Source organism: Aythya fuligula, chromosome 10 (genome assembly GCF_009819795.1).
Source record: "Aythya fuligula isolate bAytFul2 chromosome 10, bAytFul2.pri, whole genome shotgun sequence".
Classification (NCBI taxonomy): domain Eukaryota; kingdom Metazoa; phylum Chordata; class Aves; order Anseriformes; family Anatidae; genus Aythya; species Aythya fuligula.
Genome location: NC_045568.1, coordinates 3,242,645 through 3,267,138, shown reverse-complemented (window position 1 = coordinate 3,267,138; position 24,494 = coordinate 3,242,645). Strand labels below are relative to the sequence as shown.

Genomic DNA, 24,494 nt, shown 5'->3' with positions numbered 1-24,494 from the left:
TACTTCAAGTATTCAAGCTAATTGCATTCAAGTTAGTTCTCCTTTAAAAAAAGGCCAAAAGGTAAAATCCTTAAAACTTGCTTAGAAATCCCAATGTGGAGCTGTATCATTTCCATGAATCAGGGTTTGAGTAAGGAAGTGAGATTTTGTAAATAAGTTTCCCAACTTGTAGTTATGTTTGTTCTCTTACTCTTCCTACTCCTCTCACTCTTCCTGCTTCTTGAATGTATGTTTCATTTAAAAGCCTCTGCTAGGTTATTAATGTGACCGGCAATCCAGCACTTCCCTTGGTTAGTGGAGATGAAAAGATATATTTTCTTTTGAGAGCTGTATTGTTCTGCAGTTGTGTGCATTTCAGTCCCATTGTGTGGTTCTTCACCAAGTCAAAACAGAGCTCTTCTATCCCTGAGGACAAAGAACAAACTGTTGTTGGGGGGTAAAATATCTACAAAATCATAAATCTTTCACCCTCTCCTGTTTATTCTTCGTGCCATCCAAGCACGTTTAGGGAATTGCCAATTAACTCCAGACTCATGGCAGGTTCTTATGGGCCATATTCCTCTTATCTAAGAGGATGCAACCAAATTTCCAAATACTTTCTAGTTGAATGCAGCATTTGTTTTTCCTTGCTCTTTAATTTATAGGTAAATAATAGATAATTTATTGTTATCCTAAAGTGATATCTCAATTATCAATAGAATTGAAATTTTCTCTAAGTAATGCACAGATCACCAGCAGTATTGTAAAATATTAGGCAAGTGTGTACCAAATTAATTTTACCACACATCCAGTTCTTTATTATATGAGTAAACTGTTTAAAAATATTCGTCCTTCAAGAATTAATCTGATCACTGGCCATTGCACATCATTGCATATTGAAATATATGGGAAGCAGAAATTGTACAGATGGGTTTCCTATAGTAAAACATGCTGTGAAAGTAATAATTTGTAAAATACCTATAACCAGTGAAGAAAACACACTTTTGATGATGATATTATATCCACTAATTTAAAAAAAAAAAAAAATCCAAACTGAGGGGGAGGGATTCCAAAGTCAAACGTTAGAACTGAGCTTTTTAACCATAACACAGTGTTGTAATTAACATCCATACTGTATGTACTTCATTACATTTTATGTCCTGTCATTTCTCAATGCGTGGTATTTAGAAGAACTAAAAGCAGTGACTCAATTCCAAGAAAAAATTGCTTTTATATTGCTTTATATTGACAAGTCATACCTTCGAATGTAAGTTATGTTAATAATTTTTTTTGATATCTCATGCTGGTGTCTGAATTACATAAAAATTATATGATGTGTTAAGTGGCAGGTCTGCAAAGAAACTGTATATTTAATCCTAATTATGCAGGATCAGGTACTGCTTGGGCTTGTGTTCTTACGTGAACATATGCAAGAAACGAGTCTGAAAAAATGCAGCACATTCAGGCAGCTTCCAAAAGGTCAGGCTATCAGGCTGAAACTTTGCAGCATCTCTTGTAGTACTTCTGGATGCCTTTTTCTCAGAAAGTTTGCTGACAGTTTTCTCCACTTTCGCAGCCTTAGGTAGGAGTTTTGCCTCAGAAAGACGATTGGACCTAAGATATATCTATATTGCCTACTGCTTGTAATGCTTGCTCTTATCTAGAGGAGTCAGTGAATGCACTGAGTGCTGGCTACTGGTTTGTTTCCTTTACTGATGCCTCTGTAAAGGCATAAGGTCCTGTCATGGGGAAATGGAAGAATCTGGTCTGTCCCTGTTAGAACATACAGTATCATCTGTAGCTCCGCGTCATCTTTCTTACCCAATGAAAGACGATGTTAAACTTGGATTATTTTTTTTATCAGCCAAAAAAGAATCCAGCAGGAGGAACAGAATGAATCCAAAATCAGAAAAAAACATTTGCCCCTCAAATATCCAGAGAAATTAGCCGTGATGAAAAAGGAAATACTGTAAAGGGAACACAAGAAGATTTAACTGGGCTCTGAAAAACAAATGAGCAGTCTACATTTGTCTATTGTTTTTGTTTTTGTTTTTTGATTGTGGGTTGTTGGTGGGTTTTGGGGGGATTTTTGAGCTCTGGCCTTTTAAGAATAATGTAAATGCCAAAAAGAGCTGGACAAAAAGTAAGCATTGTATCCTATCTATGAGAATCAGACGTGTATCATGCTAGTTGTTACAGTCATAGTCTACAGTCTTCAGTGATTAAAATCAAATTTGACAGTAACACAATATAGAGGTTTAACTGACAGCACACACAGCACATTTGCTAGTCATAATGCCAGAGTTTAATGACTGATGCATGTGGGAAGCTAATTTGGATTTTTTTCCTGAATGGGATAAATGAGCATCCAGTTAATGCCAATCATGAATTCAAGCCATGTGACAAGATTGATGCTACATACCCTGTTCTTGTTTTGCATATTCTGCAAAATGAACTGCAGGAAAAGAGCCAGTTTGTACACACATCCGGAGAGAAAGTTCAATCTGCTTTCTGACACATCCACCAATTGCAGCTGAATGTATCCAGCTTGCTGCTGTTGTGTCCACAAACTAATTACCCTTTCTCTGTTAAATAGCCTAAGAATTACAAATTGTATGCCTGTTTTGAGAAAAAGTACAGGTTGAACAAGCAGACGAAGTATAAATAAAATATTTATATAAAAATAGTCTCTTACAAAATATACTCTCTTATCCTATGGTTGATTTTCCAAAAGATGGAAGTTTGTCTGGAGTTTCTTATTTTTAGACATATTTCAAACAAGATTTTATTAATGCTTCTTTCTTTAATTGAAGAAAAAAAAAATGGTAAAGATTTGCATCCCCTACCACTTGACTTTTGTTCCAGACAACTAGCAGCAAACAGGAAAAATAAAAAATAAAAACGACAAAAAAAACAGTGTGTTTGTGTATGTACATATATATAAAGATGTCAGCTTTTGCACTTAAACATCTAGTACTGTAGAACACATCCTGCAAGTCCAACTAGTAGAAATATCCTAGTTAAGAATAATATATACAACTCCAGTTTTTCCTTGCTGTTTCTACAAAATTATTCCACAAAGAAAGCAAGCTATCTACTTTAATTGCAGAATAGTTCCAAAAATGTTGGTAGAGTTCTTTTTAATTAAATAAATTAATATTAGTTTTATCTGAATAAATTGTTAAATATTGCTATTGTTATGCCCAAGTGTCCCAAATCCCTGTGCTAAATCTGCAGCACACACACACACAAAATGCAGATAAAGCAGTGTCTACAGAACATGTCAACAGTTCTACTCGCTGTAGCAAGTGGTATGAAGTGAAAAGATGGGCAAGACCGGCAGAAGCTTTTCAGAAGTGTAGAAGCCTAAATCTGTGTCATCCGCACACTCACATGGGCACTTCACGATGGGGCACTGTCCATCCCATCCTGTGCAAAGCCCATGGCTGAGGACTTTTCCCCTACCCCACCCTGCTCCTTATACACACAAGTTTTTGACCATCTTTTTTTTTTCCAAACCAAGTTCATTGTCATGTTCAGAGATTTTTCACTGGTGTCTCTTCCCAAGGCAGTCAATGCTTCTTGCTTCAGAGGTGCAGATTAACTGAATGATCTCTTCTCTCTGTTTTGTGTGTCAGGGGGCTGGGGGGCGGGGAGGGGGGTGTTTTTTGTTTCTTGGCTGACTTTCTTAAGAGTCTGAAATGTGTATCCACATAAGCAATGAAACATGAGAAGAAAAGACAGGGATCCATTCATCAGTGTTTCTTCTGGGAGAGCAGATCTTTGCTACGGTCTCGTGTAGGTACATTGAGCGCATGTGCAAATGTACTCGCAGCCAGGGACACAGCCAGCCTGCCCAGCCACGTACTCATTTACAGGTATATACTTCTGTTCTTTCACTGCATGTGTTGCATTTAACATAGCAGCACCAATGAAATTTGCAGTTGCACTGCCACACTCTCGAGTATTGGTGCGTGTTGTAACCTCGCCCACAACACATCAGGTCGCAGCCGTTGGACTGCTGGGCTGTCTTGTTGCACATCCTCCCCTGTGTTCCCACGCTGCCGGTGACGGGGTCTTCTTCACAATAATTGGGAGATTTTTCTATGTACACTAAATCTGTATCCATGGGTTTGCGATAAGAAAGTGGCTTCTTTATTTTGAGGAAGGTCGGACGCTTGTTGCGACTTGCCCTCACTGGTTCGACCTGAACTGCTTCGTTGTATTTGTCCTTAAGGATGTAGCCCAGCTCCCGGAACTTAGGCAGGGTTGTCCAGCATGTCTTAGTGGTACAGGATCCCGAGACCCCATGGCACTTGCACTCTAACTTCATGTTTTCTTCCAGAATCTGGATTTGGAAGAACAAAGAATGATGCATTAATAAAACTAAACACTTAAAAAATAAAAAATAAAAAGAGGTTTATCTGATACATATTGAATAACAGTTACAGAGAGGGTTGCTCTCCAGCATTAGCTGTCACCAGGCACAGGCCAGGTTCCCACCAGAGCTATGGGCTTTGCTTGCCTGGTGATGCTGTTGTCCCAGGTAGCAAATGCTTACGGGTGTCAGCTAAGTTCTGCCTCCAAAGTTTGCACTGTGAGTTAAACAAGGAATGTGAGCGCCTAATTTCACAGACTGTAGACCAAGTGTAAATTGTGATCTTCATTAACCACAGCTTTTCTTCACCTTGCCTTGTACAGTGCTTCAGATTCATCTGTTTTCCAATTTTTGGCATGTGGCAGTGAAATGAGGAACTGGCAGAAAATCACACCTTTACTGTAGCAGCTTTACACAAAATGCCACGTGCAGAATGCTTTGAAAGTTCAATAATAGATAATAGAACTTGGTTTTTGTAAATAGGTATTCCAAAATAAATTGAATTTCTGTTCTTGGACCTGAAAATGGCATAAGCTGGTGTAAGATGTGAACAAGCAGATAAACTCTATCCTCCTGTTGGTGTCACATTAATCAGCAGTGTAGAGCAGACTATTATTTAGTTATGCAATCATCTGTTCTAAGTGTTGCAAGTTAATGCTGCAGTTTGGAAATCTAAGTATTATTTCAGTACACCCCAGCCTTACATTCCTTGCCATACATATACAGTATACCACAATCTTTCCATTTTTTCCTAAAGCATTTTGCTCTCCTCTCTCACATGGGTAATGGAGCATACAAAATACCTGGGCTACTCTGCCAAAAAAATGGCTTTGTCTTAGAGCATAAGGAGTATGAGTAAAGAGGAGGAATTGCTTTCATGTTTTGTCATCAATTCTGGTTAAAAAATTTCCACCTCCTTAGTACCACAAAAGCTTCTCAATCACAATCATCTGGGCTCCACCCTGTCTCACGTTCTCTTCTTTGTAGGGTCCTCTTATATTTAAGGCTGAGTTGTCACTGCTTTCCTTTTGATGATAACGAGCTTCATATTCCCTTCAGCCTTCACATCCCTTGAAACTTCAGCCTCTCCTGCTCTTTCTTTACCAGCCCCAGTCCTTGCCAACTAACACTGGAGACCAACTTAGTCCCTGCTGTCTGACCCAAGCACTAGAGCTGACCTCACTTAGCAGCTACAGTGTTAATGCTAGAAAAATTGCTAATTGATAGAATAATTCCAGCAATTAATTTCCCACTGGTATTGGCTTGAAAAGATAATAATAATTCTTCTGATTACATTCTGCCTAGCCTGGTAGATAGCAGCAGTGGGAAGCCCAGCTGGGGGATTATCTGGGTTCAGGGAGTGGCCACATCATTTTTCCCCTGAGAATCCTCAGCTGATCTGTGCAACCCCAAACCTGGGCAGCCTGGAAGGCTGGAGGGAGGTCAGCAATGTGGAAATTTGGATTAACCCTTTTCTGCAACGCCCCACTTTTGTTTTTGGACATTAGGAAAGCTTACCATGCAGACACCAGCTGCTGCTGAACAGGACAGCCTGCCCTGAAGGAGTTGGGTCCAGCTCAAAGGCTAGACACGCGCTGGGACTTCAGGTCTAAAATCTCAGCATAAGAGACTGAGTGGCTAGGAGTCAGAGTACCTCTGAGCTTATGTGGCCAGCAGATCGTATGTAGCACACTAACACTGGTGAACACAACTCCATCCTACTTGTGAAAGCCTTAAAACAGGCAATGTAGAGGCTGCATGTAGTAGCTTATTACTGTCACACCTTTTGGTCTTGAGGCTGTTCACATGTCATCTAGGCACAATAATTGCTATTGCCTAACTTTAGGATAGTTCATACCTGTTTTTTTATTCACTGTTCCTTCTCTGCCATTTTTAAATGAAAAAATGGATTTCAAAAGCATTTAAATGGCTTTGGTTTTATTTTACTCCATTGCTGATGTGTCAGTACATGTGGTCTGAAGACGAGATTAAAACCCCTAGAAAGTATAGGTCCAAGGTTTTGACAGGTGTGAACTTAGCCTATATTACGTCACATTTTGTGCTACTGTTTTAAAATTAAATTTTCAGGCAAACTATCCATCCAGTGACTTTCCAAAAACTGAAATGTGAGAAACTTTGATATTCAGATCTACATCTTAACTTGCAGTTCTGCTCAAACTTTGGCTTACATTTTGCATTATCTTGTTATCTTGAGTTTCTCTCTCAGCCACTGCATACTTCTTTTATTGCTCACTCATTCATAAGGTAGTACTCTTAGAAGATAAATGAGGAGACAGAAAAGGAGTTATAGCACAGAAACCGGAAAAATAACATAAATTCTTTTAGCCTCATTTGTACTTTTTTAAAAGCTCTCTTTTTTTAATTTGAAACTAGCCAGGGATACATTTCTCAGCCTTAATTCAATCACTGCTCTCATTCAAGTGGCTGGCCTTATATCTGGTACGATGTTCAAACTTGCAACAAAATATTTCTAACATCAGGAACCGCCAGATTGACTTGAAACATTAATACAAAATACATCATGACTTAGTGTCATCTATCCAGGTAGGGCTTTTCTCTGAAGTGTAAATAGCCTAAATTGCCTTTTGGTTTGTTTCATTAACATCCCATTTACAGACAGCGATCTCTAAGACAAGGAATATTTTCCCCCAGAAAGAGCTGAGCAAGTGGCTAGAGCAGTTCAGCAATGGTGCGTGTCATGTACTTGCCTCTTGCTCTGGGTGACATGATTCCAACCCAGACAAGAATCTGGATTTCTGGCCTCACTCAGCTAAGGCCAGGCACGAGCAGTTAGGGTAAAAACATCTGGCTTTGCCTGAAGATGAGACATTTGACCAATATTAGTTAAGTCCAAGTATTAGGGGTACTTTTTAGATCACCAGAAACATTTGAAAGTATGGGCAGAGGATGGACAGATAGATGAGAAAGATTTTTCTTTAAATGCTGTGCTACATTTATTGTTCTCTTTCTCTCTCTCTCAATTTCTCTCTCTCTTTAGGATAGCGCTTTTTAAGATGTTCTGGCTAACTGCATTTTCTCTTGCCCTACTGGAGTTGCATTTCTATTGCACTGTGCTAAAATCACTCCAACACATCTGCTTAGTTTGGGCTCATGCTTTTTACATTAGATTAAAACTTTATATATGTTATAGACTGATTTTCCTAAAATGTAAGAGCTTGAAGAGCACAAAATGTAAAATCTAGGTCCGCCGTTTCTTACCAAAAGACCGTATCCTGCTCCATTAGCCATGGAGAGTAAATCTATATGCACCATTGAATGCTCTGAACCAGAATAGATGCTAACAAAGAGCTGGAGTTAGTTTAACTTTGTCCACTTTTTCTTTGAGTTCCTATAGTAAACTGTCGGTATTTGTTTCTCTGTGTCTCCTTTGCCATTAGCCTCTGGGAAATAGTTTGTGTGAAGAGAACTTGCTCTGGCTCTCTCTATTGATGTTATCTTCAGATATAGTACCTTTGGGCAGTGCCATAAGGAACATAACATGTTTTTTCTTTGCCTTTAGTTTTGCAGAAAATGTGTAGGGTGCATCACGTGAGGGTGGCAAGCTATAGCCCTGGAGAGCCCTTTGAGCAGCCTGTGAGCTGCACAGGCTCAGGTGCCAAATGCAGAGGTTGTTTGCATGGTCACAAAGTCCTCTGCTATTGGTCAGGGAAAACACAACCATTGGCTAAAAGCTGTGAATTTTTCGTTACAGAGAACAAGGCAGGACTTGGAGAGTGGTCACAACATTTCTGTGGGCTGGAGAGGCCATTGAGGAGAGGCAAGCCTGCACCATTCAACTTGTGGCAGACGAGGATTTATGATTTCTATTACTTTCAAGAAGGCAATTGTAACTATAAGACAAAGCTCCTCAAACTTCAGGAAAAATGTTAGATGGCTGCTTGGTTTTCTTTTGCAAAAGGATTCACTTCGTAAAAGTATTATTTTGAGCTAATGTAATAAAGACTAATTCTTTCTAATTAAAATAAATAGGAAATTACACTGCCACCTGTTTTATTCAAGTGTGACAGTAATCTCAAAATGATACTACCTTTTAAATAACTTGTGGGACTCTCTTACACCAGAACTCTGAAACTAAATAGGAAAATAGCAATAATACCTGGTGCCTTTTGACTTGAAAACAAAAATTAACATGAGAGAGCATAAAAGAGGAAATGATGCCATTTAAAGACAAACCCCATGAAAACTTGTAATGTAAGAAACAGCATACTGAAAAAGTACCTAAATGCAAATCTGAAGTTAGGAAAGACATATCTAAACAGAAAAGGTTATTTCCCATCAGTGGATGTCTGCTAACGATATTAATAGAGCTGTTGTAAAAAGTGTTTTGTAGAAATATAACATATTTTGCATTGATATCCTATGGCAAACTAATTGTGGATGAGTCTGGAACTGCTTGTGTCCCATATTAAGCGTGACTCAGTCCAGCTAATCTTTCATATTTCAGTTGAATGTATTTTGAAGCCCTTATTAAGCACAGTTAAATGATGTTCCTTCCTCACATTTTTTCATTAGTAAAACTGTGCAAAAAGCAATATCTGAAGTTGAAGTCAGCATCAAACAAATTTGTTATGCTGAGCAGTGCGAGTCCTGACTATCTCAGAAATTCTACTACCACTGGCAGGTTAAACCATTTTTACCATTACAAAAAAATCTCTGTTTCAAATAAAAAATGGCTGGGAAATCACCATAGCATATGACCTATACCAATCAAATCACAACTGTGTTTTCCTACAAACAGATGTCTAAAGAAGATCATGCAAGATATTGGTCTAAGGACTAATTGCAAAGATAGACAAGAGAATACTGATAAATGACAGAATGCTAGAAACATCCCAGGTTGCACAGAGTACAAACATTTACCTTCAGTAATAGATATCCAAAATTTAACTAATTGGAAATCTGATTCTAAGTCTCTAAAAAAATGTAGAGTTCATGAAATTGTTCTCTCATTAGTTTAACTTTTGTGCCATATTTCAGACTTTTCTTTATGCTGCCACAAAGCAGGAGGTTCCTTACCGTTCTTTATAAGTTTCATAATTATCATTATTATTTCTACCTTGGAATATTAGTTGTCCTTTATTTCAGCTTTATAAAGAACCTGACCATATGCAGCAACTATTTTCCAAGTGCAGCTTCTATTTTCACAATATACCAAATGAGTAAAGAAAAAATAGTTTTTCAGTATAGTCGCACTGTTCATGTACTATCCTCAGCACATGTAAACTAATTTTCTTCTGTTTCCCTTGGTAAGTCACATTACTCAATTTAAAGGGCAGAAGACCAAATACAGTTTGGGGACCAAAAAACAAGCAGCAGTAGAAGAACAAATCTTACAGGACGTTTTCAGAATTGTTAGTCTGAAGAACATTTGGACATGGGATAGGAAGGGGACCACAGTTTTTTAACAAAAAGATTTAATGAGACAGATTCTCATACTAAATAATAATGCTCTTCTCAAGTTAAACCACAAGGCATGGCTCTTGCCTTTTTTCAAACTGTAGGAACTTCTATGTGTAATAAAACAAGGTGTCATACTCCTTCAGCTTTCTGCCACTGAGGGGTTCTAGGAGAAAACCTTATATCCAATTGTAGCTGCTCCCAGGATAAACTTCTGCCAAAACCATCTCAGCTTTGCAAATGTAACTAGGAAAGGGGATTTCATGTATGCAGCTCGGAGTATCTTGCTTGCTCATTCCTCAATATTTTTCTCAGACACTTCTGCAAACCTAATCATGGCCACCTGAAAGTCAAATAAGGTTCTTCAGTTTTTATTTATCTTCATCAATATACTGCTTGCAGAGGTAGCAGGCATGATGTGGCAACACCTGATGTTAATAGCTCAGCAAAATCTGATATGGACTTGAAAGGAGTGATACACAAAGAAATCTACACTGCCACGTCAGACAGTCCCTCCTCAAAGCAGATCTCATGCCAGGTATTCTCTTCTCCCTCACCCCCTCCCTTTTGCGTCGTATCTGATAACAGCTACAAGCTCGTAGTCTGTGGGATTCCTTGCCTTTTTACATCTCTCATGAACAGATTCCTGTTTTCCCCAGAGAGAAAGTACCTGCACCCTTGTCTCTCTCTATGGTCATCAAAATGTAAAACGAAACCATTAATTCATGAGCTGGAACCGTGAGCTTCAGGTTGAGTTTCACATGCTCTTAAGGGATATGGTTTGTGACAAAGTTTTCTGTGTATCTGTGTAAGACAAAACTGTCTTCCCCACCTTTCCTTCTGTTAGCAGGAAATACTGTTATAAAAGTTTTTCTCAACTATGAATTACCAAACTAATGCTTAGATAAGATTTTATACCAGGAAATGGACTTAAAATATTATGTTCCTCCTGCACTATTGGAAAATAAGTTGTGAGATTGGGGGTTCATAGTGTGGGATTTTTTGTTTTCTGAGTTGCTAATGACAAACACTCTTTACTTGAAAGCTGGCTTGAGAGTTTACTGGGTGGTTACTGCTCTGGTGCCTTGGTGCGTCTGTCTGCAAGACTGGTCTGACTTGCGTTTTGTTTCTGTAGATTTTTCTATTTAAAAGCAAGGCAAATATTTTAACAGAAAAAAAAATTGAAATAATTTGAAAACATAACTGTCAATGTGTTTGATAAAATACTTGCTTTTTTAAAAAATAACTCTTGGGAGACCCATTATCATGTAGATTAGACTGGATCGATGTAGGGCCAAGTGAGTGTCATCACGTAGGAAGTTTAAAAATCAGTCAAAAAATAGATTGAAAAAAAAATAGTTCTGAAAAAAATATATATTTTTTAATATGCTTTCACCTACAATTATTGGAATATAGTTGAATTGTCTTAGGGTCATTCAACAAGTTAATTTATATTTCCTGTTTGTATAAGTGAAAGTATGACTTCCTAGTTCCAGACTGAAATAGGATTGTGAGATTAAGCAAAAACTTATCTAGGATCAGTATTTGCTGCTGTCCAAGCAAAACTGACACTGTGGATACGATAGATTATAGCTCGTGAAATACTGAATAGTCATGTCTAGTCTATCTGGGTACTTTGTAGAATGAAGCTAAAATAGACTGGAAAAGGGTATGATGGTGTTACAGAATTACAGATAGAGTTGTTGGTTGCGTTATCTAATTCACCTTCTTATCACTACATGAGTTGTCTATAGTACGTATCTTCCTCTCCAAAAAGATATTGGGCAGTATTTCATGCCAAAAGTGAATAAAAATGATGATCGAGGTGTTTTGGAAATGAAGCAACAACATGATGTTCACTGACACTAAGATGATTTACAAAGAAAATGAGACAGCAATTTTTCTGGATTTGGGCATGTTATCAACATAAAATTTATTCTTATATCATATCTACCTTCCTTACGTTCTAGTCACAAATTAAGAATCACTCCAAAATACTGTTGCTTCTGAAACAAGGCCTCTCTGAAGCAGTATTGTATCACGTATTATAAAGATGATGAATGTCCATTGTTAAAAATGCCATTTTCCCTAATTCTACTTCAGGCTAGGAGCTCAGTGTATGGATCAGAGACTAATGAGGTGAATGAAAGCTTGACAGTGATACCTGCAGGCCTGGACCTCTTCAAAGTCATTATAGTTCTCCTAGTGTCCTATATCCTATGAGTCTGGCTTTAGTTTTGATCTTGGGATGGTGATCTTCATCCATATTCTGTTCTTCAATTAATCAAGCTGTCATTAAAATGCAGGATGAGGTGCTTTAAAAAAAATACATTGCGCACAGAGTTTATATTTTAGCATGCTAGTTCTGAAGTACTTTGGAGGTATTCCCAGGTAATGTGAACTATAACTTATTTGCACTTCACAGTTTGAGAACACAATGGGTTAAAGTCTTGTGGGTTATTCTTCAAGTTCTGTTACAGCCTTGCTCTGCTAGGCAGGGATGTCAATGCTGTCTTTTGCTTTGGGCTGTCTCATGGAGCCTGAGTCATACTTCACTGCTGTGGTAAAAAGGTAGGGAAAACAGGAAATGACACAACTCGAATCCATCCTTGTCATAGTTAATGTACACAGTGAAGGATGGTACAGAGTTGACTCATTCCCACTAAACTTCATCTTCCATGTAATTCTCCAAACTGGTAGTGAAACACTCAAATGAAGTGGTGCTGGCATTGTATAGTAAAGAATTGGGAGCAACCAGGTAGAGCATTTGACAAATGCTTGAGCTGTCGAGAGAAAAGTTTCCAAAGTGTGATAGAAACCAAAAGAACAGCCTTACTTGTTCCAGACAACTCATCAGAAAACACCTCTTGTCCTAAACTAATAAAGCCAGGTGCTGGCAAGAGCACTAGTTGCAAAATAATATCACTTCATATCGCTTCCAAACATTTTAACCAATAGCCACACACAGTTAATTATAGGTTCATTTAGTTACATACCACACCATGAGAGTTAACCCTTAGGTACTCAGCAAATAATAGTATGCAATATTTCTCGTGCTTCAAAACATAAATTTCAGTTCTCTAAGACAGCATTTTTAGTAAACGGTAGATGTTTTTACTTTCCCTCAAGCTTTTCAGGTGATTTCAAAGTACTTCTACAGTAATGTCTCAGTACCATCTTTATAAAAAAGTATTTCCTAGCTTAACTTCTTCAGGAACTCCTTCAGACTCCCCCAAAAAGAAGCACCAGTTACCTTCATGTTTGGTTCACAGGAAGACATCTCTGTGTCAAAATATTCACATGATAATAAAATATCATGTTTTTGGTTATGACAAGAATTGGGATATTCTTGTGGGAGTCATTTTTCCATAACAATGGCTTTCAAATTAAGTTACATACATAAGAGTTTTCCCCCTCCAGTTGCAGTTGGGACAATAGATCCGCAGTTCCATGTTTTCAAATAGCTTCCACTTATCAGAGATAAGATCCTACCAGCAAAGCCTATCTCTGTAGCCTAGCAGCTGCCAAGATTAGCATGCCCCAAGAACAGGCCAAGAATTTTAACACAGAGCTTCTGGCCTGTTGTCAATGAACATTTCCTCCAATACCGAAGAATGTGAAATTTCCTAATTTTACATATAAAGCCCAGTGTAGTCTAAGCAAACCTCCTTGGCTTTGTGTCTTGCCTACCTGGCATATTAGATTTTCTTCTTTTCATTCTAACAGGTAGTTTAGCAATAGCTGAAGCTTTCATTTTACAAGTGAGCAATCACGTATTAAAAGAAATTCACATTTAGGGTGTGTCATATTGATGGATGTAATTCCCCTCAGCCAGCTCACTCTCCAGGCATAGCTGTTGCTCTTTGTTAAGAAATCTGTCTGTTTACTATTTATAGATGAGTTAAGGAGAAATATCCAATTACATTAATAGTTCCTCTTAATAAGCCACTTATGTTATATTAATTGAGCCTTAATATCAAGACTGATGTTTTTACAAAGGGTTAATCAGTTGTAGGTCTTGTAGGTCTTTAGTTCAGAAGGTCATAGGATGCCTGTAACAACAGCTTGTAAGCACCAGCTTCATTTGTTCATAAACCCATCAATAACAAACCATGCATGTCTGTAGCACATTTAATGTGTTAATCAGATATTAATTTTATTCCTCCCTTTAAGGGAACCTTAATATAAAGTATAACTCCATTAAATAGAATTCAAAAAATCTTAATGCTATGCTATTCTTTAGTAGAGTTATTTGGATCTGTAATGTTGTGGGAAACATTTTAAGATTACACCTTCTAGCCTAAATTTGGTGCAACTACAGCAAGGCAAACTTCTCAGACCAATTTCCAGAAAAAATGAAGCTTAAGTGCTCACTTGGTGTCTGTCTCCCACTTGCTTCTCATGTCCCATTGGTAACAGCTGAACCTTTTTAGTAATTTCAACCAAATATGACAAAGGGTAGAAATTGTGAAGTAACTTCTGTGAAAATAAAAGATCACAGGGAGGAGACAGATCCTATAAATGTGGCAGTGTGAATGCTCATGTTGTTAGACCTCAGGCAATTCACAAAGAGTTTGCCATCAGCAATAACACGTGCTTTTGTAGGAGGGCATCCCCACCGTTGCATTGTTTATGTTTTTGTTTGCTTGTTTAATCTTTTCTTTTTATAACTGAGGTCTTGATCCAAGCCTTTTGGACACATATTTTTGATTCCTTATTGAACTTCTTTATTTATATATTAACTGTTGTACCATCTCAATAGATAATAGTTTCATGGCTGCAGGACTTATATACCCAAAGGTATAACAGAATGTTATGACTCAATTAAAAACTCATGTTTGAGTAGCCTTGTAAGAGCATACGTAGTTGTACTCATAACTGTGTGTGGTCTTATACTTAGTATAAGATCTAGTATGCTTAAGGCAAGGCTAGTTTCCCTAGTAGGCCACCAGCTGACACTACAAGGAGAACCTACAACTGGAGCACTAGCAATAAATTTTGGCTTAGATGTTACTTCAAGTTTGCAAATACTGATGCTTTCCTTCTGTCTGTCCCAGGGGAGCAAATGCAGTCCATTAGGTGCAGCTCACTTTTAAGTACCAGAAGGCTCAGGGTCATTTCGATAACCGGTTCTAATGCAAATGAATACTAGTGCCTTTTGGCACTAATTGACCATGCAGAGCCAAGCATCCTCTGTGCAATTACCTGAAACCCTCATCCTTTAATAGATCCATGCTACACTCTTCCAGTACCAAAACAGGCCTTGTTTGTGTCCTTGGACTAAAAGGTTGTTCTTTATTTAATCGATTATTTAATTGTTTACTTCAAAATACCTGGAAGTTCTTTCCATTAAAGCAAAAGTCTGTTCCATTTGTACAGCAAACGCTAGCAATTATTGCTTTCGGTGATTGTTTCAGGGCTTTGTAACTTCAGAGTTTTCTGTCACCAAGTGTCTAATATAACATTTGGACCAAACCTTGGTTTAACTTCCATCTTTACCAAAACCTGTCCTATGCACTGTTCCAAGTGTCTTTACTTAGCCCAGCTATATGAGTTTATGTTACTGACTCATCACTGCAAGGCTCTTGGAAATGTTCCTGCAGATACTTTCAGCTTGCACTCTAGAGGTATGGGTTGTTAAGTACAGAAGACTCCAGCTTCTGTCCCCATTGACACAGCAGGGTCACAGAAATGCAACCACATAAACCTACAGCTGTGTAGTGTGAATGGGTATGCTTTGTCAGAGATGCAATGAATGAGACTGCATTGTGCAAGTTCTCCAGCATAATTCAGTGTAAACTTTGTGTAGCAGAAACACTGTTTGCTTGTGTATGAAGATTGTTCTTAGTGAATAGCCTTGCTGGGCCTTTAGTGTCTTGCTAACTTGGCCAGTGACTGTTTTCTGTGGTTTTAAATGTCTAAAATATGCAGACAGAAGTGTCCAGCTTTATGCAAGTAAATCAGTCTTAGATTTGGAAAATTAAATTTGAAGTGTGACAGATGTCATCTGGTGAATACAGGAGCAGCAGAACTGTGCTCATCAGCTATTTCTGAAAATTTGTCAACAACTTAATCCTACATCTAGTCATGATTTTTTTTTTTTTAAATGGGTTCTGATTTAATTTCTCAGTAAAACATTGAAAAATACAAGTTAAATAATACAGGGAAAAAAAGCTGTGTTCACGGGTCAGACTTCAGGCCAATAGATGCTGTGTTTTCTCTTTGTCGTGACTTTTATTACATGATCAGCGTAAATTTTACAATACTCAAACACAGCAAGTATTTGCTTTAAAGTTATTACTCTGACAACTGCATTTGTTTCAAATTAGTATGTTTGTTAAGAAATGAGGGCTTTGTTCTGCAACGTGATAGACTGAAGGCTTTACCAAAGGTCTCAACCAAAGGTGCTACAAACAGTGCGAGTCTTTCAGGGAGACCCAAATAACTTATACAGCAACTGTTTTGTCTAGATGATGTTCCTTCCTGAGTTCTGAATGACAGGTGTATGCACAGTAGGAAATGTTGCTAACTGTCCAAAGTGAAAGACTGAATTACCTTAGAAAATGTCCAAAAATGTGGGCCCCGTTCAGTGGCTTTGCTGAGCAAATTAATCATTAGAGCAAACATCTAATTATTTCAGTTCTAAAAGGTGGATGACACTAAATTTGGAATTTGAGATCTTTGTTATTTATTAACAGACCCTGGCCCTCAGTCCCAGCTATCTTTGTCAGCAGCATGAAGGATTGTCAGCTCTGGTAATCATATACATGAAATGAGTGTTTGGCCTATAATGTCAGAATCCTCTAAAATTGCAACTGCAAGTAAGTGATAGCATTTATCATTCCCTAATCTTCAGCGTAAATCAGGAATTCAGTTTTCAACCACATAAGATATAAGAGGGAGTTAAAAGCCAAAATACAAGTAGGACCATGTATCACAATTTCTGATTAGCTGAAAGTGGAGGACAAGTGGAATGAAAATTCCTTCTTGCGGATTACAGTTCTTGTGCAGTCCAATTCCCTCTCATAATTTAGACTAACATTAATGTTCCCTTTATCTTTACTCTGGGTTGTTGAGAAGATGCAGAGCTTGTCTCTCAAGTTTGGTCTTGTTTTAAGACTATTATCTAAAAAACACAGGAAAGCCATAAAATAAAACTTTGATCCTTTCAAATACAAACAAAATACTGTAAGAGTGCACAGATGTGTATTTTTTTTTTCACACCCGGCAAAATTGCCCAGCAGCATCTTGTCGCGCCCTGCAAACACCCAGTAGGGATTCAATTTTTGTAATCATTCAACTCTGTCCTGTGCTCCCACCAACCTCAATGGGAGTTTTCCCATTCAGGGAGCTGGACTTCCTCCAAATTCAGTGTTTGGCCTTTCTGGAAATCCCACTCCCCCCAGCAAAGGCATGGTGAAGAAGCTGCCAGGAAAGACTTTGCTGCAGCTAACTTGCCTTTTTGAATTGCACCAAACCCCTGCTGCGGTGCCAGGCCTTGGGGTTGGGGTGCTCACAGAGTAGGAAGGTCCTTTGAGCAAGAGGGCAGTGACACACAGGAGCAGCCATAGGGTGGGACAGGACTGGGCAACCTCAGATAATGTGCTCTGTAAGTGGACGGCACTTCCCTTTGCCTGTACCTTACAACCATGTTAGTTTGCAATGTTTTGCAGGCTTTTTTACTAACTGCTTCCATTCATGGCCACATGTGCAGGCCACTTGTGCAAACCTTCTCCTAAGCCTTCTCCTTCTGGTCTAATCTGGGCAAAATGTTGTATTGCTTAATTAAGCTAGCTACTAGGACCTTCTAAACAGACACGTTTGGAGCACCTAACATCAGATTTTCTAGATGTTGTATGACATTTTAGCAGTGGAGCAGCATTTTGTGGTTGCTGTTGTTAAGACTGCTATTGCTTTGTGAGTAGTAGTGCTGTGTGTTGCATTGGCTGAAGATTATTTTTGCTGGTGATTTTGGCATCATCTCTGTTACTGACTGTTCTCTTTATTTGTGCCATTGCTCTGCCCCATTATCCCCCATCAAGCTCCATGTTAAGGTGTCTAGCAGCCTCATCTATCAGAGGACTAAACACAGCTGTAGCTGAAGTCTGTCAGATGTACCACTGCCAGTAACAACAGTGGGCATCTACCCACTGACAGTCTGAGCTCCTCCTCTGCCTAAGGGAGCCTAATTCTGGACTTTTCTTCAGGCAAGAAACCTTGAAAAGTGCTCAAGCAGTTGTATGTTGCAGGTGCAGCACCGTGCTAAGTGTTGTGTATGTTGCTGTTATGTACTCAACACACCTGTTGATGCTGGAGATCCAGTGAGAGAGCAGTAAGAGGAGCTGGATGTAAATGAACAAGCTCTTACATGGGCATCACAACCAGCCCTGGGTGTCTTTCATTCTCCAGGATCCAAACTTGTGACTAGACAAGGAAAGTTATTCCTGAAAAACACTTTCCAACTTCTAGCCACTCTAAATCAGGAATGTACGACAGCTGCAATCATTTCAGTAGAGGCTAGTATCCAAATATAAAGAGGAAAATCATTCATCAGTTTTGCATTTAAAGAACATCTCTCGCATTAAAAAGTAGAAGCTTCTGAATACAAAAATCAGTAACATTCCTATGGCTGTGCCAAAACAAAAAGCGAAAAAGAGTTGGAAAATAATAAGCATGATTGCAAGGGCACTGTTAGGTTCTGGGCGTCAAGAAACGTGGCTGTGCTGCTGATGCTATAATATCACTTGATTGCTGGTGCCAGGAGTATCAGGGCAGCCTCACCCAGTTCTGTTCTGCTCAAAGCTGGTCTCCTAGACTCTCTGGAGTCTATGGTAATTTTCAGCAGCTCCAGACACGGGCGAGCTTTATTCTGGTGTGTATGTGCCATTAGAGACAATCTTTCTGATGGAGTTGTGAGGCAGCTGAATACAGAAGTGCATGGTTTTGGTTACTATCAGCCTGTTGTTCTGCATGCAGAAATCGCTTGGGGCCAAATTCAGCTGGTGTATGGATGTGAGTAGGAATCATTTGGCTCTACTGCGGGACTGTGTCCTCCTGGCATACTGACCGTGCCCTGCTAGCACTGCACTAGCCAGGCATTAAGCATCCCTAGTTGTCTTCTGGGAACAGAGTTCCCACCTGGAGCCACCGGGCTGCCAAGGTGCCCCCAGGAGGCTGGAACCAGCCCTGGACACAGCCCAGAGCCCCAGGCTGCCCTCCCTCACTGCTGGACCCAGTCCTGGGCACCAGCAGGAGCACGGCCATGTTTTCATGCACATCGAGGCTTAACTCAGGCAGAACTAATAAACCCCCAGAATTTCACTCCTATACTCAGGAAAATGATAAAATGCTTGGTAGCCTCTTTTATCAGCCTGTTTTCTAGTGTGCCAGCGCTTACAGCCTTTCAAATGTTTCATCTGCAAGAGCTTGTGTTCTGCTCTGCTTCTTGTCGTCAGGCTAATAGGTTAGTTAAAGGAAAACGTATCCTGAAGCAGAAATAGCTGTCTCCTCTAGAGGACAGTTAAATTCTTGCAGTGGCGTGGTGATCTCACACTATGCAAGCAGGGAAGTTCTGTGGCAGCAATCTACTTCTGAGGTCAGGGATGCTAGCAAGAAAAAGGCTGAGCATCAGAAAAGTAGGCTTTACAGAATGGCTTGGTAAAACTCCTGAACTCCATGTTTTCCAAGTGCCCGTGTTTCACCTCAACATTATTGTAGCCTTCCCTAAAGGATAAAATACTAAACACTTCAGATTGTTATGACCATTGCTTGCTCCACTTTAGAAACACCTTCTGGTTTCTGGTAGTTTTGCTTGGTATTTGCAGCAACCCTGTTAGGCATGTTTGGCACTCCTACAAGCCATCGAGCTGAACAGGAAAGCTGAAATGCTGCAGATTCAGAGGGTGAAGATGCATTGCAAAGTTAGTGCACCTATGTATGCCTCCAAAGAGAGATGCTGAATAAAAATCCACCTTGATGTGCTCTTGAATTGCAAAAGCCTTCTAATGCAGCCTGTGCCCATGATTTATAACAATGACTCATAATATTGCATTATACTTAATATGATGTAACGCTGATGCAAGATGCCATTCGTGGAATTTCAATGTCACAGAGGAAAAGAGAGGAGAGAGCAATCTGGTCATGTACCTTGCCGTGCTGTCAAAATGAAAAGTATCCAGCCAAAATAGGTAGAGCCTTTCAGTACCTGCTTTGCTATTTTAACAGAATAACTGGAAGAATAACATTTTTATTTCCTGGAGCATAAATATCTCTCAGGCATACGTTATTGTGTTACTTACAGTAATTTAATTAACTTTGTACTTGAGAAGACAAATTTGCTAACAGACAACTCAGTCTTGCAATTATAGCCCCTCACATGGAAGTTTGCAGGGCAAATCAGGATTATGCCTTTAAATTAATTCAAGCTTTATCTCTCTTTTCTGACCCAGCTATTATGAATTCTCCTCCTGTTCTCCCTGTACTGCTTGCTTCTTCCTGCAGTGAATCAGCATTTCAGGAAATACTAATTCAAAGAGGAAAGACACCATAGACTCCATTTCTGGAGGTCAGAAATAGCAGCTCTCCAGTAGGTTTGACAAATGATGTGAGGCTTCTTGGGCTGCTTGCGGCCAGTTCTGTAGGGTGTATGCAACCCCTGCTTTGAACTCTGCCCCTTCCCGTCCCAGTGGCTGGGGAAGTCTGAAGTCATGCGTATGTGCTACAAAACAGAGCCCAGGTGGCTTGGGGAGAGCAGCTGGCCCTAGACGGGGAGAAATGGAGAGCTAGAGCCCCGTCTGGTTTATAACAGTAAGGAAAACTGTTACCTGCCTCACCCCAGCAGTGGAGGCACCAAGGGTGCTCATTCTGCAGGAGCCTTTGGCACCTCTGGCCCTAGTCTGGCTGTGAGAGCTGCTGGGGGTGCTGACACTGCTCACTTTGAGCCAGGTGGGAGCCCAGCTCGCTGCCTCCTGAGCGTGTGCACCAGCACATTTTCAGCATTACTCTAGAAGGCTTTCAGGAAAGGGAAAAGCCACATGTTTGTTTTTTTGTTTGTTTGGTTTGGTTTGGTTTTTGTTGTTTGTTTGTTTGTTTTTTTCCACCAATGGCCACTAAAATCCTCCACGCTTGACATGGCTAATTTTCATTTAACTTCTCGGAGCTGGCAGATGCTCATGTTGTTGCTCTGCCAGGGTCAGGTATTCAGTAGGTTCAGAGAGACAGTTGTTGACACTATGGACAGCAGAGGTAAAATAAGACTATTAAAGTGGAAAGTCTTGAATTGAGACCTCCAAAAAGTCTGGATTGCTTTTCCTGGTGTCTCTTTGCTGGTTTACACTATGAAGTCCTTCCCATGCCCAGTTTCCCTGGCAAGACCATCTCCTACTGCAGAGTAAAGTCTGTCATCTCTTGCTCACCAAGATGGGACAGATGAATTGACTGGTTTTTACTAGATACCAATATGTGTTTGATTCACCAGGGTGCATCCTGAATTACCTGCATCTAGAGTCATTCTAAAAAGTACCTTTTCACAGGTCAGCTGTGAGCACCGGGGGGACTGGGGCACAGCACAGGGTGTTGTTTCACATTTCAAGACCAAAGAAGCAGAAGGGGCAGACTTTTGAACAAAGTAGCGGTGCCTACAGGTGAAGATAACAAATCAATGAGAACTGAACATCCAGTTTATTTTTAGAAGCCCGATAGGTGCCAGTCTGTCTCCTAGGTGCATAAATATCATCAAAAACCTAGCCATGGGCAAGTAAAACTAGACAAGAATTTATAGCCCAGAGGAAAGCCACCAAGAATAGATTGTGCAGAGGCTGATAAGATCCATATTGCTCCAAAAGGGAGAGTACCACCTCAAAACAAGACAGTCTTTGTTGTGAAAGGGTTAGGTTGTGAGACCCAGCTTGCCAAATATCTGTAATGGCCTCCCTCTGCCAATTGTCTGTAAATAGTATGATCTTTCACATGAGAGCGAAGCCTGAAAGGAATGTCTCTAGCAAAAACATCATTTATTCATTCTCTGCAGGTTGGTGGAGTAACATGCCTCTTCTCAGTCATGTTACTCTTTCTTTTCCCTGAAGATTTCCAACAGAGATTTGTTCGAACAAAGATCAGTAATTTTGTTCTGTAAGGGATGCAGGAAGAAGCGTAGAAATATCTCTAGATCAGAACAGTTCCTGAGCCTGCTGGAGAAATGGCAGATCGCCAGAGATAGCACAGCCACTGTTCTCCCAGATAACAATGCGCAGAGCTGAATCTTCCAGGCATATTCTTTTAGGACAGCAAATTGTGCACATCTAGGTGAGAAACACAAGGAGCTCACGTCCTCCAGGGAGGCTGCTGAATACTCTGCCTTCCCACCAGCCACCTCCAGGGCCTCCTCCACCCTACTCCATACATGGGAGATAATGGAGCCAAAGACACAATGAAATACTAAAATAAACTTTTTTTTTTTTTTGTCTATATCTTTGAGCATCACATTTGAAATAATTTTCCAAGACAGAAGCTACTTCCATCTGTATTTGCAGTCCTCATAGGCTGGTGTGTCATTTCTTGGGAATGTTTTACTGACGTCACCTACCAAATAAAACCAGACCTTTCAGGAAAGTAGCTCTCCCACAAAGGTGAAACTCCTATGCTGTTATTCATTCCTGTGGATTTGTACTTGTCTAGCAGAGCAGACTGTGGGCCTTGATGTCCTACCAGGCTCTTCAGTATGCGCCTTTGTGCTACCAGAAGCCAAGTAATAAAGTCAGTGAGTCTGAGATAATTTGATTCACAAATATTAAAGGTCAGTCCCTGAGTTATGCTCAGAGTTCAGTGCTAATTCTGCTACAGTTTTGAAGTACCATGTTTGCACCAGAGAGCAAGACCTGGGCAGTTGGGATATTGGGCAGTATAAAATCCATAATCTGACCTATAAAACTCCTACCGTGGCATGAAACAAAAAAAGAAAAGGTTAGTCTTTTTTTGGGTTGGAAATGGCTTTTCTCCAATACCATCTGCTTGGCTGCAGCACATGAACCTAAGTGGAGATGTCTCAGAGCCTACAGGTAATTACCACAACAAAAATAGTATCCACAAATTAATGGCTCTTCCTAACTTCCTTCTCCCATTTGCTTCTAAGTCACACTAACATAATGCTGCAATGAGGATTAATGCACAGGACTGCGAACAGTGGCGAAGGCAGAATGGAGAGCTAGGAGAGCAGGAGGAAGCGCGCTCACTGGGGAGATGCCATCAGCAAAGGGTGACTCCCATGCTCGCTGCTCAAGGCCGTGCTGGACAGGGATGCAGCCATTGCCTGGCTGCTCTGGGTGGGGCAAGGCAGAGCCGCCGGCCCTGGCGCTGCCACGAGGTGTGCAGCACAGCCCAACCTGCATGCCTCAGAGCAGCACCCCAACCATCAGCAAGCCTCTGACCAGAAAGCCGGTGCAGCTGGTTCCCAGAGCCACCAGGAAATGTGTGTACTGGAGGCTGCTGAACCCGTCTTCCCCAGCAGTAGCTGCTCGCAGCTACCTGCTTCCAGGCATGGGGAAGGGGCGGGAATGCTTCCGTGCGAAGCGATCAGCCCCGTGCCTAACACTGAGTCAGTCTGCAGTCAGCTTGCTAAAGTATTTTTCTCCTTGTAGAGGTAGTCCTCACACAAAGAACGAGGTTTAAACAGTTGGGTTGAAAATGATCCCTTTTCAAATGAGTGAGAAGTTCATGTCTGAACCTGACGGGAATCCCACTCACCCACACGGTAGCAGGCGAGTGTTTTGTCATCAGAACCATTTCGCTTTCCAGATAAAATGTTTGTTTGCTTTTTCTTTTTACAATCGCAAAGAGTAACATTTAGACAAATATTTGACGGATAGATGGCCCAACAAGTGTGTATAACTTCCAAAGGTGCCTACTGCCTACGGTACCGTGCGGACATCGGCGCTGGCTCAGGGCATGGGGTCCGGCCCGGTGCCAGGCCACGGGTGGCCACGGCAGGGAGCGGGGCACTTACCTTCCGCCCGGCCTCATTATTGTGCAGGTTCATGAGCGTCCGCGCATTCTGCTTAATCTCCCGGGCATCCACAAAGACTTTGGCGAACCCTATCCCATATCTGATGTCAGCAGAGCAGCCTCCCCATTTCCATCCTTCCTCCTTGTGGTACTGTCCTTGTTTTTCTTTGTCACAACCGCAGTCGCTCAGGTTTCCCTGCGTGCAGGCAGCCGTGATCGCATGGGCTACTCCAGCAGCAATGATAGCATACGTGAACGCCGCTTCTCTGCTACCTGAAATTAAAACAGTGCTGTAAATGCATGGTGCAGCATGGTGACATGAGTCAGAAAAAGACAGGCAAGTTCCTGCAGCGCAAACATCAGAAGGCTATTATTAGAAGTGCTGTAAATCTGCAAGCATAAGCAGGTCTCTACTCTTCTAAGTATTGATTTTTGTGGATGTTCACTGTCTGGAATGATAGCTCTCCATGAGGCAGTAGGAGATAAAATATTATTTAGACAACTTCATGTATATATTTCCAAATGGTATTAGAAGTAGTCAAACTAAACTATCCATAACAAAGGAGAGGTGGCAAATGCTTTAGGTCAAGGAGAACGAACGAATGAACAAACAAATGAACGAACGAAAGAGAGAGAGAAAGAGAGAGAGAGAGAGGAAGAGAGAAAGAAAGAGAGGAAGAAAGAGAGGAAGAGAGAGAGA

At 40.4% G+C, this 24,494-nt stretch overlaps 1 protein-coding gene across 1 annotated transcript in view; it reads right to left on the bottom strand.

Moving 5' to 3' along the window:
- Positions 1-770: 770 nt before the first annotated feature.
- Positions 771-24,494, bottom strand: part of WNT7A (Wnt family member 7A) — a 35,964-nt gene continuing 12,240 nt past the window's right edge. The window contains exons 3-4 of the mRNA XM_032193933.1: positions 23,796-24,067; positions 771-4,327 (exon numbers count right to left, since the gene is read on the bottom strand). Coding sequence (XP_032049824.1) covers positions 3,848-4,327; positions 23,796-24,067 — 752 coding nt within the window. The 3' untranslated portion in view covers positions 771-3,847. The remainder of the gene's footprint in view (positions 4,328-23,795; positions 24,068-24,494) is intronic.